Source organism: Pristis pectinata, chromosome 5 (genome assembly GCF_009764475.1).
Source record: "Pristis pectinata isolate sPriPec2 chromosome 5, sPriPec2.1.pri, whole genome shotgun sequence".
NCBI lineage: Eukaryota > Metazoa > Chordata > Chondrichthyes > Rhinopristiformes > Pristidae > Pristis > Pristis pectinata.
Genome location: NC_067409.1, coordinates 57219245 through 57234998, shown reverse-complemented (window position 1 = coordinate 57234998; position 15754 = coordinate 57219245). Strand labels below are relative to the sequence as shown.

Genomic DNA, 15754 nt, shown 5'->3' with positions numbered 1-15754 from the left:
AAGACTGGGTTCCATCACATGCATGTGATGCAAGTGGCTCATGTTAAAATGCTTGAATGTTTGTAGTTCCCGCTGAAAACAAACTCTTCCTAATTGTCTTAAATCTATGTCCTTTGGTTACTGACCCATGAGCCACCAGCAAAATCCCTCAAATTTGAACACTATTATATCTATCCATTAATCTTTTCTACAAATCTAATTCCTACATCACTGATAAGTATCCTCAGCAATCTCTCAAAAGTATTAATATCCTCCTGGACCTTGGAATAACAGAAGCTGCAATCTTCATTTGATTACATATTTAGTAACTATTGCTCATTTACATGATATAACAATGTGAGAAGAATAACATAAAGTGTGTATTCATTAACCAGAAAATATAAACAGAAAATTAGGAACAGCAGTAGACCATTCGGCCCTTCAAGCCTGCTCTGACATTCAACATGATCATGGCTGATCAACCAAATTCCATAGCAAGAACAGTTTCTCAGATAATGAAACCAAAATTCCACACAGTACTCAAAGTGTCATCGCACGAAAGCCCTGTACCAGACACCTATTCTCACATTCAAATCCTTTCACTATGAAGGCCAATATACCATTTGCCTTCTTAAATGCTTGCTGCACCTGAATGCTTCCTTTCATTGACTGGTGTACAAGGACAGTCAGGGGTCACTGTTCATTCCTTGTTCCCAATTTAGTGCCATTCACATAATAATTTGCCTTGTGTTTTTTTCCACCAAAATAAATAACCTCACATTTATACACATTAGATTGCAATTGTTATACACTTGTGCACTCTCCAACCTATCCAAATCACGCTAAGAGCTTTTGGTCCCACCCAGTTTTGCGTTGTCTGCAAACTTGGATATATTACATTTAATTCCCTCAACAAAATCATTAAGATATTTACTGTAAATAGCTGATCCCTGCAGTATCCAACAAGTCACTGCCTGCCACTCAAAAAAAAATATTTATTTCTACTGTTTCCTGTCTGCCAACCCATTCTCTATCCATGTCAGTACCTTAACTCCCAATCCCAAGCTAATCTCTTATGACGGACCTTATTGATGTCAAAAAGAAATAATACAATATAGCTTTTAAAGTTGAAATTTAATCTACTTAATTCCAGAGAAGAAAACAAAGTATTTTTTTAAACAGATCAAACAGCAGTGGTAAATAATTAAAAATTGAAGGAAACAAGATTGTACATTGTACAGTCCCACTAGAAAAAGAAAGGTATGTCATGAATAAATAAAAGTTTTGGCTGAAATAAGATTTAAAAGGATATGTGATGGATACAGGACATAACAAAAATATTGTAAGTCGTGTAAAGATTGAGAAAAGGAAATGCAGGGCAAACAGTTATAAAAGAATGTGGTTAAATGTCAAGAAAAAACTAATCTTACATTTGAAAATAAGAAAATGTTAGAAATGTTTAGTAAATATTTTACTTCAGTTTTACAAAGACAAATGGGGACTGTTGCACCTGAGAGGCATGGGAAAATTTGGCGATATAATCAAAAAAGCAAGACTACAAGAGGGAAAAAGTAAAAATTGAAAGATCCCAGGCTAAAATGATATGAATTCCAAAACACTTAAGGAAGCTGGAACATCAATCAAAATTCTCAAAAAACACCTGCAAATACAAATTAGCAGAAAGGATAGTGACCATCAAACTAATGAGATAAGTGTAAGCAAGAGAAACTGAAGAAAAATTACTACAAGTTGTTAGAAAATATCCATTCACATGTGACATTGATACTCTAAATGCTGGAATTGTACCTTAGTGGATCTGTGTGTTCTGATCATTAAAATGCATCCCACCCCCCACCAGAATAGTCTTATCCTCCTGGGGGCCTGGATACAGAATCAGGGTTGAAAGACAGTTGCTACTACCGGAAACCTCAGGAAACTTGTAACAGTGATGATGGCTACAAAATATGGGAAATTCTTAGTGCAGTGCAAGACAGACAACCTTAGGTCTGGTGAATCCAATACAGGAAAAAAAACTGTTTACCCTTTCAGGTTGCTTTGGTCTTGCTTTCTGCCCTATTAAGACCCTTTGATCAGAGGGGGCACAGGTGCAATGGCTTTTTTTTTGGGAGTATCAATTCCAAATGGTTGCCCATCTGATCTAAAAAGAAAAATGAAGCAGGCAGAACCATTAGCCCCATCACTCTCACTCCCAGATATTTACCATTCCTGCAGTTACATAAATTCCCAGGTACAAGTTCATTCTGAATGTTAAACAGTGCATAATACAGGACACATATAGTGAAAACTTCAGACTTCTGTAAAACATGTTGAAAAATTCAAGGTATTTATCAAAATCTACTGAGTGGTTATCTTAGTGGCAATTCTTACCCTGCTCTGAAGTTTCTTAACTTCTGCTGCATGTACTTTTCCAATTTCTTCAAATTTCTTTTTTTCAGCATCTTGATGCTTAACAAATTCTATTTCCCTAAAAATATAAGTTTTCATTGAATGATTCTCTCAACGTTATGTTAATAAAATTTCATTTTTTATATTTAATTTCTTACTTTTGCTGGTAATCTTTAATGAGCTTCTTGGCTTTGTTGTACTTCTTTTCCAAAGCCTGGTACTGATTCTGGGTTTCCTTCAGATGTTCATTCACAGTGTGACATAGGGTCTGTGCCTCAATCCAGTAGCTCTCCAGTTTTAACATTCTTTCTTTGTTCTCTTCAATATTCTGTTGAAGTTGTGTTTTTTCAAGCTCCCACTGAACCTTCTCATTCTCTGCTAATTTAAGCTAACACAGGCAACAAAAAAATCAATGTAAGGATAGGAACTTATCAGTCATATTTTTTCAATCTGAATTTTTGAAGAATATAAATGTTCTAATTTGACAAGTTCTTCAAACATGTAATTCAGGTGGGGCATACATAGATATTTGGGAGTAGGTCAACTGGATCATTCTACAGTTGAAGATACTTAACTGAGATGATACGAAAAGAGTGCAAGATGTATCTAAAAATTATAGAGCATTTAAAACAAATTTTTATGATGATTAAAATTGGGGACATATTATTAAATAATTTAGCTATTATATTAGTGACTAATAAAATATTCTATGGTCAACATTTGTACTCAATGAAGAGAAAATTTACAAGGAACTCTTATTTCAGACACCAGTGTCAGGACTCATTACCAGATTAGTTAAAAGCATAGCTAAATGCAAAATGAAGTCTATTCTACCCCCTCCTCCAGTTTGAATGCAACACTTCTGTTCCTGTACCAGCTAGTTCTGTAGATACTTTGAGTGATTAAACTATTCCAAGAGTTAACACAACAGTCAAATATTTGATGCTATATTTCAGAGATGCTGTTGAAAATGGCTGAAGATGTCCACTGAATTTGGAGGTTGTGGATGGAAGGTCAGGACAAAGGAAACACTATTGTGATTCTGGAATGAGTTAAAGGGGTAACAGCAAAAGTGTAAGACTGGAACAAATATAATTGAGGGCTTTGTCCTCTACACTGGAAAGAATCCCCAGTTAAGGAAAAGGGAAGAGCTAAGGGAAGGATTCATACAGGTTTCTTGTCATAAGAAATTCTTCATATCAATCAGGGTTAGCAGGTCCTTTCACAATTTAACTACAGGTAGCTATAAACTATGTGGCAAGCTAAATGATCTATAATTTTACACAATATATTCCAATTAACAAACAAAAATCCGTATAATCCTGAAAATCAACTACTCTGTAAATAAAAATAATTTATTAACTTAGTTAACTCCACTGAGCAATTTTTAATGTATTAGTTATTATATTTAAGAGAAACATAAATAATAACATGGCATTTAAATGTTCAATATTTCCAAGTTATTTCACAGATCCATTTCCAAAATAGGATGCCAAAGTAGATATTTATGGAAAGATCAAATTCTTAGACAAAGTGGTGTATTCTAAATAAATATGTTTAACTAATTAAGAAAGTGTTGGGTGTATAGCAGTTTTAATGACAGAGGGCAATAAAAACATGGATAACAGCTCTAATTTTCAGGCATTGAGGTTTGTGTGTTAATGCAGGTCTGGTGTGACGAAAGACGAAGCTTTAGCTACAGGTTGCCAAAATCAGGTTTTAGAAAAGGGAAGGTAGGTTGTCTGCCATGGGAGTATCAGAGGAACCAAGTCTCAATAAAACAAAATAGTTGTGGTTTAAACAAAAATAACTCCCATCCCATACCGACCTGTCTGTCCTTGGCCTCCTCCATTGCCAGGATGAGGGAAAAAAGCAAACTAATGGAACAGCACCTCATATTCCGCCTGGGTAGTCTACAACCTGATGGCATGAACATTGAATTCTCCAATTTCAGCTAACTGCTCGTCCCTAAAATAGGTGGTATCATAGACAGTGAAGATGGTTATCAAGAATTACAGTGGAATCTTGATCAGATGGGTAAGTGGGCTGAGGAACAGCAAATGGAGTTTAATTCAGATCAGTGTGAGGTGTTACATTTTGGGAAGACAAATCAGGGTAGGACTTCCACAGTGAACAGTATGGCCTGGGGGAATGTTGTAGAACAGAGGGACCCAGGAGTACAAGTACATAGTTCCCTTAAAGTGGCATCACAGGTAGACAGAGTGGTGAAGAAAGCTTTTGGCATGCTGGCCTTCATCAGTCAGAGAGGGCATAGGTTTAAAGTGAGAGGGAAGAGATTTAGTAGGTACCCGAGGGGCAACTTTTTAAACCAAGAGGGTAGTGCATATATAGAATGAGCTGCCAGAGGAAGTGGTTGAGGCAGGTACATTAACAACATTTAAAAGGCACTTGGACAGGTACAGGGATGGCAAAGTTTTAGAGGGATATGGTCCAAATGCAGGCAAATGTGACTAGCTTAGATGGGAATTTTAACTGGATGAGCATTAGGTCGAAGAACCTGTTTCCGTGCTTTATGACTCCGTCCCTTTCTCTGTCCTTCTGTTGTACCCCGGTCCTCCTACAAACATACATCCCAGCCCCCTATCACTCAGTTGATTTCCCATCTCCAACCTACTCCATCATCATCCACACACTCTTCCCACTGGGTCTCCCCTGCATTACTCCTATCTGCCCACCCCACCTCCCTTATTTGGTTACATGTTCCACCTTCCTTTCCTATCAGTTTCCATCATCTGCAGCCCTTTGATGTCCCCACTTAACACTTCCCAGCCTCTTGTCACTATTTCCACCCTTCCCTACTCCATCTGCTAATCACCCCTCCTCACCAACTCTCGCTCCATCCTTCCCCTTCACCTCTTGATACTGGCCATCTCCCCTCTATCCTTCAGTCCAGATTAAGGGTCTCAACCCGAAATGTCAACTATTTCCTTTCACAGATACTGCCTGACCTATTGAGTTCCTCCAGCAGTTTGTCTTTTGCTCCAGATTTGCTGTAGTCTTGTGTCTCCAGAGAAAAATAATGATCTTGATATGGAGTAGGCAGTCTTTGAGACGGAGAGGATGTTGAGTCATCTTAAATCGAGACTAGAATGCATGTTCGGTGGTGAGGATACAAACATACCAGCAGAGCCAAAGTTAGCATCCTCATTGTTTACAAAGAAAGAGCTGGGGAAGCACAGAAGTCTCTTGGACAGGAGTTCCTGATAAATCAAACAATTTTTCTTTCCTTTTTTACTTAGGAAAGGCTGAGGTTTAAGCCAATCAACAAACTCAGCAACAAGCCAGTGTCAGTAATTAACTGACCCACAAAGAACGTCATTAAAATCATTTAGACCAGACTGATGGAGGTTAAACTTGCTTCAGGCTGCCAACTACATTGAAAGAGATTGTTAAAATGAAATACCATGTCTTTACTACCGTAAAAAGGACTTGTTTTTAAATAAAGAAAAGAACTCTTTAAACCTTCCTTGCTCATCCTCGGGTCCCTTCTTGCCTAGGAGGTAAAAGGTTGCTTTGGACTTGCTAAATTCATAACATAGGAAATCATGGTAGCAGTGGATCATGAGACTACCCAAGCAAGCAAAAGTAACTCTACAAGGTTGGACGGTGGAGAGGTGTTGGAGAATGAAGATATGGTCAACCCTCAGTGACTGTGGGAAGCCTGGGGTACCCATTGTTCATAAGTTTGGCAGGGTTGTTCCGGTGTTGACTGAGAGATAAATACCTAAAAGGGAGTTGAGGACATCTACCAACACATCCCAGAGAAGAAAATTTCAGGATTTGGGAAAGCAAAGTGAAATTGGGGATACAATGCCAACCTGTAAGAATAAAGTGATTAAGATGAACATTTATCAATATTTGGAGACAAACAGTTTACAAAAGGAGAAGGTCATTGCCTGTGGAATCCAATCATTTATATGGCTCATGGGAACCAAATTTTGGTGAAATAATCAGAGAGGATGTAGGAATAAATACATTAAGTGCTGGTGTTAGAAATAGTAATTTTGTACGACAAAAAGTGCAATCAAGTGCCTTTGTCTCACGAATGAGAAGTCAAGTATTCAGCGATAAAATAATATACAAACTTACAAATACTAAGATCACAAAAAGATGATTAGCTGTGGATTACACACACATATCAGCTCAAGGCTTTGGATGCCGTCCCCCTATTATCATGTATAACAACAATATTACTTTGTTTAATAAAACATACACAAAATGCTGGAGGAACGGAGCAGGTCAGACAGCATCTATGGAAGGAGTTTAGATAGGTAACTTGGTTGGCATGGATAGGTTGAGTCAAAGAACCTGTTTCCAGGCTTTATAACTATGACTCTTATAATATTCAAGGATTGCAACATAATGTCCCAACTCCTATACTCAATGCCCTGACTGATGAAAGCAAGCGTGCTAAATGCCTTTTTCACCACCCTGTCTTCTTATGACACTGTTTTCAATGAGTTAAGCACCTGTACTCCTAGGTCTCTCTGTTCTATTACACTCCCAAGTGCTCTACCGTTCATAGTACAAGTCCTACGCTGGTTTGACTTTCCAAAGTGCACCACCTCACAGTTATCTGTATTGAAATCCATTTGCCACTCCTCAGCCCACTTCCCTAACAGATCAAGATCCCTCTGTAATCTACGATAACCTTCTTCACTATCAACGCCTCCTAATTTCGTGCCATCTACAAACTTGCTGATCAAGCCTTGTGCATTTGCATCCAAAGCATTTATAACAAGAGTCCCAACACTGACCCCCGGTCAATGGCCTCCATTCCAAGAAACAACCTTCAACCACCACACTTTGCTTCCTACCTCTGAGCTATTTTTGAATCCACCTAACTAGCTCTCCCTGGATTCCATTGGACCTAACCTTCCAGACCAGCCTACCATGGGGGACCTTGTCGAAGGCCTTGCTAAAGTCCAAACAGACAACATCTACTGCCTTATCCTCATCTATCCTTTTGGTTACCCTTCAAAAAACTCTAAAAGATTCGCCAAGCACGACTTTCCACATGCTGATTCCCCTGATCTGATCTGTCGATCCAAATGCTTGTAGATACTGTCCCTCAGAATTCCCTCTCATAACTTCCCAACCACTGAAGCCTGTAGTTCCCTGCCTTGTCTTTTCTACCCTTCTTAAACAACGGAATAACATTAACCACGTTCCAGTCTTCGGGAACTTCACCAGTGGCTAATGATGAAGCAAATATTTCTGCAAGAGCCTCCACAATTTCTTCTTTAGCCTCCCACAAAGTCTGAGGATGCACTCAGTAAGGCCCTGGGGATTTATCCCCCTTAATGCACTATAAGGCTGTAAATACCTCCTCCCTGGTAATATGAATTTTCTCCAAAACACCTCCACTAACTTCTCTTATCTCTTGAGCAACCATGATTTTCTCTTCAGTAAATACCGAGAAGAAACATCCATTAAAAATCTGAACCTTTTCCTGCAGCTTGAGACATACGTGGCTCTGCTGATATCTAAGGGGACCTACTCTCTCCCTGGCCACCCTTTTACTCTTAATTTAGCTATAGAACCTCTTAGGATATTCCCTAACTTTACCAGCCAGATCCATCTCCTGACTTCTCTCTTAAGTGTGTTCTTAATCTTTTTATAGACAAGGGATTCACTCATCCCCGACCTCCCAAACTCAATATATGCTTCCTTCTTTTTCCTGACCAGAGCTTCAATATCTCTCATCAGCCAGGGTTCTCCAAACATGCCAGGTTTACCCTTCACCCTAACACGATCATGCTGCCTCTGGACTCTTAAAAGCCTCCCACTTGCCATTTGTTCCTTTCCCTTCAAACAACCTCTTTACCCAATTGACCTCTGCTAGTTCCTGCCTAATTTCCTCAAATTTAGCCCTGCTCCAGTTTAGGACGCTAAACTGTGGACCTGTCCTATCCTTTTCCATCACTATCTTAAAACTAATAGAATTATGGTCACTAGAGCTGAAGTGCTCTCTGACTCCCACTTCAGGATAAAGTAACTGCCAACTCCAGGATGATTTTCACGTCCAAGAAAACAATAGGTGCAGGAAGCATACATAATCAGCTAAAGAAACTCAAGCTCCAACTTTTGGGGCTTAAGCAACAGCTGATGCCACTGCAGTTCATCTGCGAGGCTGAATGTTTTATGGATAGCACTTTTCAGAAGTGATTATCCCACAGCTCAAGATTGCAGGCAGGGATGGAATCCCTTTAAATTCTGCTCATTAGTCTTGTTTGCTTCTCTTTTTAGATTAAAATATTGGACTGACAAAGTTATTTGGTTCACCTGTTCACTAAGAACATTTGTCACCAACACATTTGGACCTTAAAATAGAGAAAAATGTTAACAAAATAATTTGTTTCATAGCATCTTACCTTAGCTTTCATTTTCTGAATTTCAGCTTCAGTAACGGAATGCTTAATCTGTAGCTAGATGGACCAAAATAAGCTGGTCAGACAGCAAATTCAACAAAGTTTGAAAGACCACTGATAAAACTGCTCTTGGTTCAAAAATTAAAACCATTCCAACTAAACTGCAATTATAAATTTAAGGGTCTCCTTCTGTGATGATTGTCATGACCATTCTTATTATATCCAGTCATTACTAATAATTTCTTTCCTTACATTTTCAGCCTTAAAGTATTACATGAGAAGCATGAACAACTAAACCAAGCTCAAAATTAATGTTCAAACATTAATTCAACCTGATACTTTTCAGCTTATAACAGTTTCTCTACTTAACTTTAGTCTGTCACCATGTCGATGATCTGCTCTAAAAGCAGGTATCTAGAAATGTTCAAGGCAATGAGCAATTGCCCAGACAGTGCCACAGAATCTATGAAATTACATTTGCTATTAACCGAAATCAAAGCTTACCTTCAGATATGGATGTCATCATTCTTCAAATAAAGACTATTTTCATCTTACCATGGACATAATTGTCCAATGGAATAAAAATTCTTGAATGGTACCAAACAATTTGTGAGAATATTTCTTATACTAAGAAAGTGTGCCCTTCCTTACCAGCACAACTTTCAGAAATGAAACCATTTAGTCTCATTTACCTTAAAATGAAAACCACTGTATTACTAGGACGTCATTAACTTCAAATTCAAAATTAACCTTCAATACAGCTGAAAATCATTTAACTTGTTATTAGAATTGATGGCAGCAGATTCAATAATTACTTTCAAAAGGAAGTTAGAAAAGTTCTTGAAGCAAGAAACATTTCAAGTTGTAATTCTAGAACTACAATTGTAATGATTTATCAATTCATAATGCTAACACTTTCAGCTGAATAAATCATGAAATACTCAATAACTGTCCAAGTAGCAACTGTAAGAGCGCCTTCATCTTTGAAATAAGGAAGAGTAACTACAAAAAAAAGTGCATGTGCTTTAAAAAAAATTAAAAACCTTCAAAGAAAATATTGAAGGAATCTAAATGACATCAGGAATCTAAATGACATTTGGCATACACAATATTATGTCAAAGCATTTGGATACATGAACATGATAGCAAAAACAGGCGAGCAAACCTGATAAAATCCACAACTAACATCATTGCAAACTGCAGAAGATGAACTTGCTTCCAAATGGGAAATGTATGTTATTTCTATTACTTAAATTGAACCATTATCATTTCTTTCTTATAAATTGCATTCAGTATCAATATTTGAGGGGATATCTTGAGAGTATTTCTTGCCTGATAGTAACTAAGGTAACTAAGGTACGTGCTTTTAAATAGATTGAGGATGTTATAATTTTGGGAGTAAATCTCTGTACATGGCAACTGACATCAAAAAATTTCAATTATGCTTGAATGTCACAAGGAAAATATGTCTTAAATGTACTGCCTGGAGTCGTAGTGGAGGCACATTCAATCATAGATTTTGAAAGTGGTGGATAAATATCTGAAAGAATGTACAGGGTCATGGGGAGAGAGCAGGTGAATGCGACTAGATGGATTTGTTTGCTAGGTAGATTTGATGCAGCCTTATAAGGCTGAATGGCCTCCTTCTTTGCTACAACTATTCTGTGATTCTGTCATATTATGCAAAGGTTTTGTCTCTAATAGTACCAGAAGGCTTAGAGTGATTATCCATAAGTAAAAGGAGCTAAATTGCTCACAATTTATAACTTTATATCCGTGATTCCTTCAATAGCTTGGTATCAAACTACTTAAGCCAGAATAAGAGTCAAGTAGGAATTTTGCATGTAGGAATAAATGGGTCTGCTATCATTGCAAAGTAACTTAAGTACCTTTATCACAAAGTGTTGGCCAACTTAAGTGACTAACATTTTATGTTATAAAATGCTTTGGCATTACAACAGAAATTTTCAACATAGCAGTCATATGATTATTTTAAAAGAGCAAAAGTCTCATGTTGCGTTAATTATCCATTTATTGCAACTTCAAGGTAGACACAACAACACCTATTGTAAGGAACATCCACCGTTGTTGGATTTGACTTCTTCTTGTTTATGAGTATTCAGTGTTGAAAAACAGATGTGGGATCAAGGCTAAAATAATTCTCTTTTACTAGTTTGATGACATCTTAATGTAGTCTATCTAATCTTGAAGTGAATATTCTGGGCCCTAAATATGCTGTCATGATTAACTACAACAGAAGAGAATGACGAACTGAACATGAGGAAAACCTATGACTTGGTTTATTTTCCTTATCAGTTGGTGCCTCATAATATGAACATCTAAATACCATTTAGGTATCACTTGAGACTTTGGAACAAGTATTTTTGCAGCTCACTTGGAAGAGCTGACTTTTATTGTTGAACATTTTTTATTTAAATAAGTATCATGTTCCATATTTTTTCCATTTGTCTACCAAGAAGGTGTGATTTGATTGAAGGCACTAACTCAGGCAAAATATTTCACTCAAACGTTGCCAGATTTGAATACTGGAACTGTCAAAGCAAGTCACTTTATGGAAAGATTGAAAATGGGAACTGAACACTTGCAAAGTAATATTCTTTGTTTTCCCTGATTTTTCCTTGAACAAGGTCAAGTTGAAATTAATTTTCAGCTGACAAAGTAGGTGATAAGTCCTGTATCCTTAATTAATATATCAAACTTGTGGTACATGTATACAAGATAATGCTCTGGCAAATGCTTTTCTCTAATATTGTTTCATTAACTTTTTCGCTCTATACTTCCAAAATGAGTTTATTTTCATGTGAAATACATAATACTTATAAATAAGTACAATACTGATTAGGCAATAATACAGAAAGAACGCTGATGGGTTTAGCAATAGTTCTGGAAGATTAAGTTGTCATTGGTGGCTCATCTTGCAACACTCTTGCCTCCTAACCAGATACAGATACAAGTCTTCACCTAGAAAATTAAACACGAATATCTAGCCTAACATTCCAGTGCCATACTGAAGGAGTGCTGCACTGGCAGTGGTACTACTTTGAATATGTGCATGGGAATTAATACCTGAATCAACATACCTGTAATTAAATCTCATTATCTTATTGCCATTTGTAGGGGTTCGTTATGTGGAAATCGAATGCCACATTTACTACAACAGTGAATACTAGAGCTGTACATTTCGTCCATAAAGCACTTTCCACCATCACAGAACAAACATGAAAGATGTGGTACAAATCCAGATCTTTTCAAATTGACTCAGAAATCCAAGATTGAAAATATCCATTGGTATTGCTTCAAGCATGGTGTATAATCTTAGGGGAGAAACAGTGGTATTTTAGACCAATTCCATTCCAGCTTGCTCCAGTTCACTACTTCCTCCCAATAAAATTTTGTTTTCCTTTGAAGTACTTTGTCCAGTTCCCTTTTCAACAGCATGATTGAGTGTGCCTCCACTACTTCCATGGCAGTGCATTCTAAACTGTAAACACTTGCTGCTTAAAAAAAAGTTTTACCTCATGACATTTTATGTCTTTTGAATCACAATCGTTCTGCCAATGGGGACTGTCTCCCTCTATCTACTCTGATTAGGCTCTTCATGACTTTAAATGCATCCTTTAGATCCCCTTTTAAATCTTTTCTGTTCCAAGAAGAAGAACCCCAGCTTCCCAAGCTGATTCACAGAGCTGAAGTACCTCATCAGAGGAATTGATCCTAATTGCACCCTAAGGCCTTTATATCTTCCCAAAATGTGATGCCCAGGACTGGACACAAAGCTTCAGTTGTGCCTCAACCAGTAATTTATAAAGAGCCATCATGACTTTTCTGCAAATTTGTGCAAGGTGTACACTTTAAAGCCTTATTTCATTCTATTGTACCCAATTTCTTCCCTTTTGACATCTTACAATCAGATTATATTAGCATATTCCTATTCCTAGTTACCTCTTTGAATTTGTGAGCAATCTTGTTGGCATCCACCTCTGTGGGAGAAAGCACATCACCGGTTTCAGGCAGGTCAAACACTTCAATCGCCATTTCACCACCAGTAAGCACTGAGCCCACTTCATCATCATCATCATCATCATCATCATCATCATCATCTTCGTCAGTGGCATATTCTCCTGTCTTAATATCAAATCATAGTTTTGCAAATATGAATACTAGAGCTATACATGCATACATAAGATATTTGAAATTAAGGGAAGTATTTAAGATGGCAACAAACTGTACATTTATTTTAGGTGTAGGTTAATGTGGTGGGTAAGTTGCTGGACAAGAGCTGGACTTCTGGTCCAGAGATATGATTACGAATTGCATAGTGGCAACTGGGAAATTCAAGTACAAGTAAATGAATAAAGCTGGAATCATTTTCTCTTGAATGCACATCGATTTAGTTGTGGAGTAAGGAGTGTAACAACTATTAACACTAATTAATAAGTATGATTTTTTAATGTTTTATAATAGGTACTTTATGGGTATGGGAGTTAAAATATTGGATTAGCAGCCAGAGTTTTGGATTAGTGATCCAGAGAGAAGAGTTCAAATATCACCATGATAGAAAGGTATTTAGGTTCAAGTAATTCAATAAATTTGGAATTAAAAATAAAACTAATCTAATTGCTGTAAAAATCTATCTGGCTCACTAATTTCTTTCAGGAAAGAAAATCTATTGTCCTTATCTCTCCTGGCCTTTTTGTGACTTCAGACCCAGCAATGTGCTTGTCAATTTACTGCTCAGTTCAGGAACAATTAAGAATAGAAAACAAATGCTGATGGAATCAGTGACATCAGTATTCTTTGAACAAATAAAGAAAAACAGCCCAAAGAGCTTGCTTCTGAATTTTTCTTTTTAATAAATGTAACATCACTCGAAGTGGACACAATTTAAAATAAGTAATTTTTATATCAAGTTATTCATATTTACTTTTTACATGTGACATGTAATTAGATTAAGCATTCATGGCATATGGTCATTGACAAATTAACTGTCCACACACCCTTAATTTTGAGCAATTCTGGAAGTTCAGACTGATAAAAATTAAAATAAATGCTCAAATTTGTTTAAAAATAAACATATCTATCAAACTAACTAAAAAGTAAAACAATTCTGCTGAACCTTACTGTAATTAGTATTAATCTGAGATTTCACGTCTCTAAGGAACTGTTCAAAGAAAAGGAAGAATGAAAAATAAAAGTGCTATAAAAATTATACCAACACACTGATGTAGTACACTTCTAAACAAATACGGTACTGAATAAGCTGCTGCAGTTTCATCTACTAGTCAAGCATTTTTTATGACCACTGTAGAAATGATAGGGTTTGCAATGGCACATTTAAAAATCACTGCTAAAGAGACTAAATACCTGCTTAAATTAAAGCTAGTCCCACAAATGGCATACTTCCTCAAATATTAAAGATCACATGTGAAAATTAGCACACTAATTACCTTCCAAGGTCTGATGAGAAAAGAATTAAGTGTACTAAAGTCAAATGCCCATCTATAAACATGCCTATGAAAATGCATATGTTTTCAAATGCTGTACTTGTCCTAGGTTTGAGAACAGATCTTCTACTGGAAGATTTCTCAGAAACATTTTAGTTTTACACAGCTTAACCTTCATTTTTATAACCACGCCATGTCTACTCATGTTTTGTCATTCACTTATTGAAAAGATAGTTTAAAATCCAGAGGTTTATTTGTTTCTAATATAATCGTAATTAAAAATCAAGTAGTTTATATTTATTATAGGACTCCATCCCTGTTAAGAACCTTTCAGAAAACACAAGGGTTTATTCTTTTCCTTCAGAGGATTTGTATCCTTTTAGCAAAAGAATGATTTACATTTATGAAAAAGTAATTTGTTTTTGCTCTTTCTATAAACACAGGCCAGAATTTAATGCAACTGCCAGATAACAAGATAAGTAAATCTTAATATAAACCTCTTCTACAAACACACAGAAATAACACTGACATTATAGGAAACATATCTTTCCTTCTGAATCATGAGCTTCAGTGTGCATTCCAAATTGTATCCTCACTTGTGGTTTAAACTTTCTCAGTTTTCATATTTTCTCATGACATAGAACATTACAGCACAGTACAGGACCTTCAGCCCACAATGTTGTGCCAAAATTTTATCCTACTCTAAGATCTATCTAACCCTTCCCTCCCTCATAGCCCTCCATTTCTCTATCATTCATGTGTCTATCTAAGAGTCTCTTAAATGTCCCCAATGTATCTGCCCCACAACCTCTGCCGGCAGTGCATTCCACGCACCCACCACTCCCCATGTAAAAAAAACTTACCCCTGACATCCCCCCTATACCTTCCTCCAATCACCTTAAAATTATGTCCCCTCATGTTAGCCATTGTCGCCCTGGGAAAAAGTCTCTGACTGTCCACTCAATATATGCCTCTTATCATCTTGTACACCTCTATCAAGTCACCTCTCATCCTCCTTCTCTCCAAAGAGAAAAGCCCTAGTTCACTCAACCTATCCTCGTAAGACATGCTCTCCAATCCAGGCAGCATCCTGGTAAATCTCCTCTGCACCCTCTCTAAAGCTTCCACATACTTCCTATAATGAGGTGACCAGAACTGAACACAATACTCCAAGTGTGGTCTAACCAGAGTTCTATAGAGCTGCAACGTTACCTCGCGGCTCTTGAACTCAATACCCTGATTAATGAAGGCCAACATACCACGCACCTTCTTAACAACCCTATCAACCTGCGTGGCAACTTTGAGGAATCTATGGACGTAGACCCCAAGATCATAACCATTGTTTCTGTCCTTTGCGATTGCAGGTGCATGTAACGGCTTTGCCATTTGTAGCTCCTCAGGACCTATTACTTTTAATCCACTCACCTGTCCCAATACAAATACTTTTATTTTTCAGCATGATCCCTTTAGTTGGTTAATCATTCATAACTTACACCCTATCATTCGACTTTC

General features: G+C 37.1%; 1 protein-coding gene across 4 annotated transcripts in view; it reads right to left on the bottom strand.

Moving 5' to 3' along the window:
• The window catches only part of ppp1r9a (protein phosphatase 1, regulatory subunit 9A), a 146663-nt gene that overhangs the window by 57224 nt on the left and 73685 nt on the right, over positions 1 to 15754 (bottom strand). For all 4 annotated transcript variants that reach the window (XM_052016494.1, XM_052016495.1, XM_052016496.1 and 1 more), the window contains exons 6-9: positions 12741 to 12923; positions 8781 to 8834; positions 2544 to 2773; positions 2368 to 2464 (exon numbers count right to left, since the gene is read on the bottom strand). In XM_052016494.1, coding sequence (XP_051872454.1) covers positions 2368 to 2464; positions 2544 to 2773; positions 8781 to 8834; positions 12741 to 12923 — 564 coding nt within the window. The remainder of the gene's footprint in view (positions 1 to 2367; positions 2465 to 2543; positions 2774 to 8780; positions 8835 to 12740; positions 12924 to 15754) is intronic.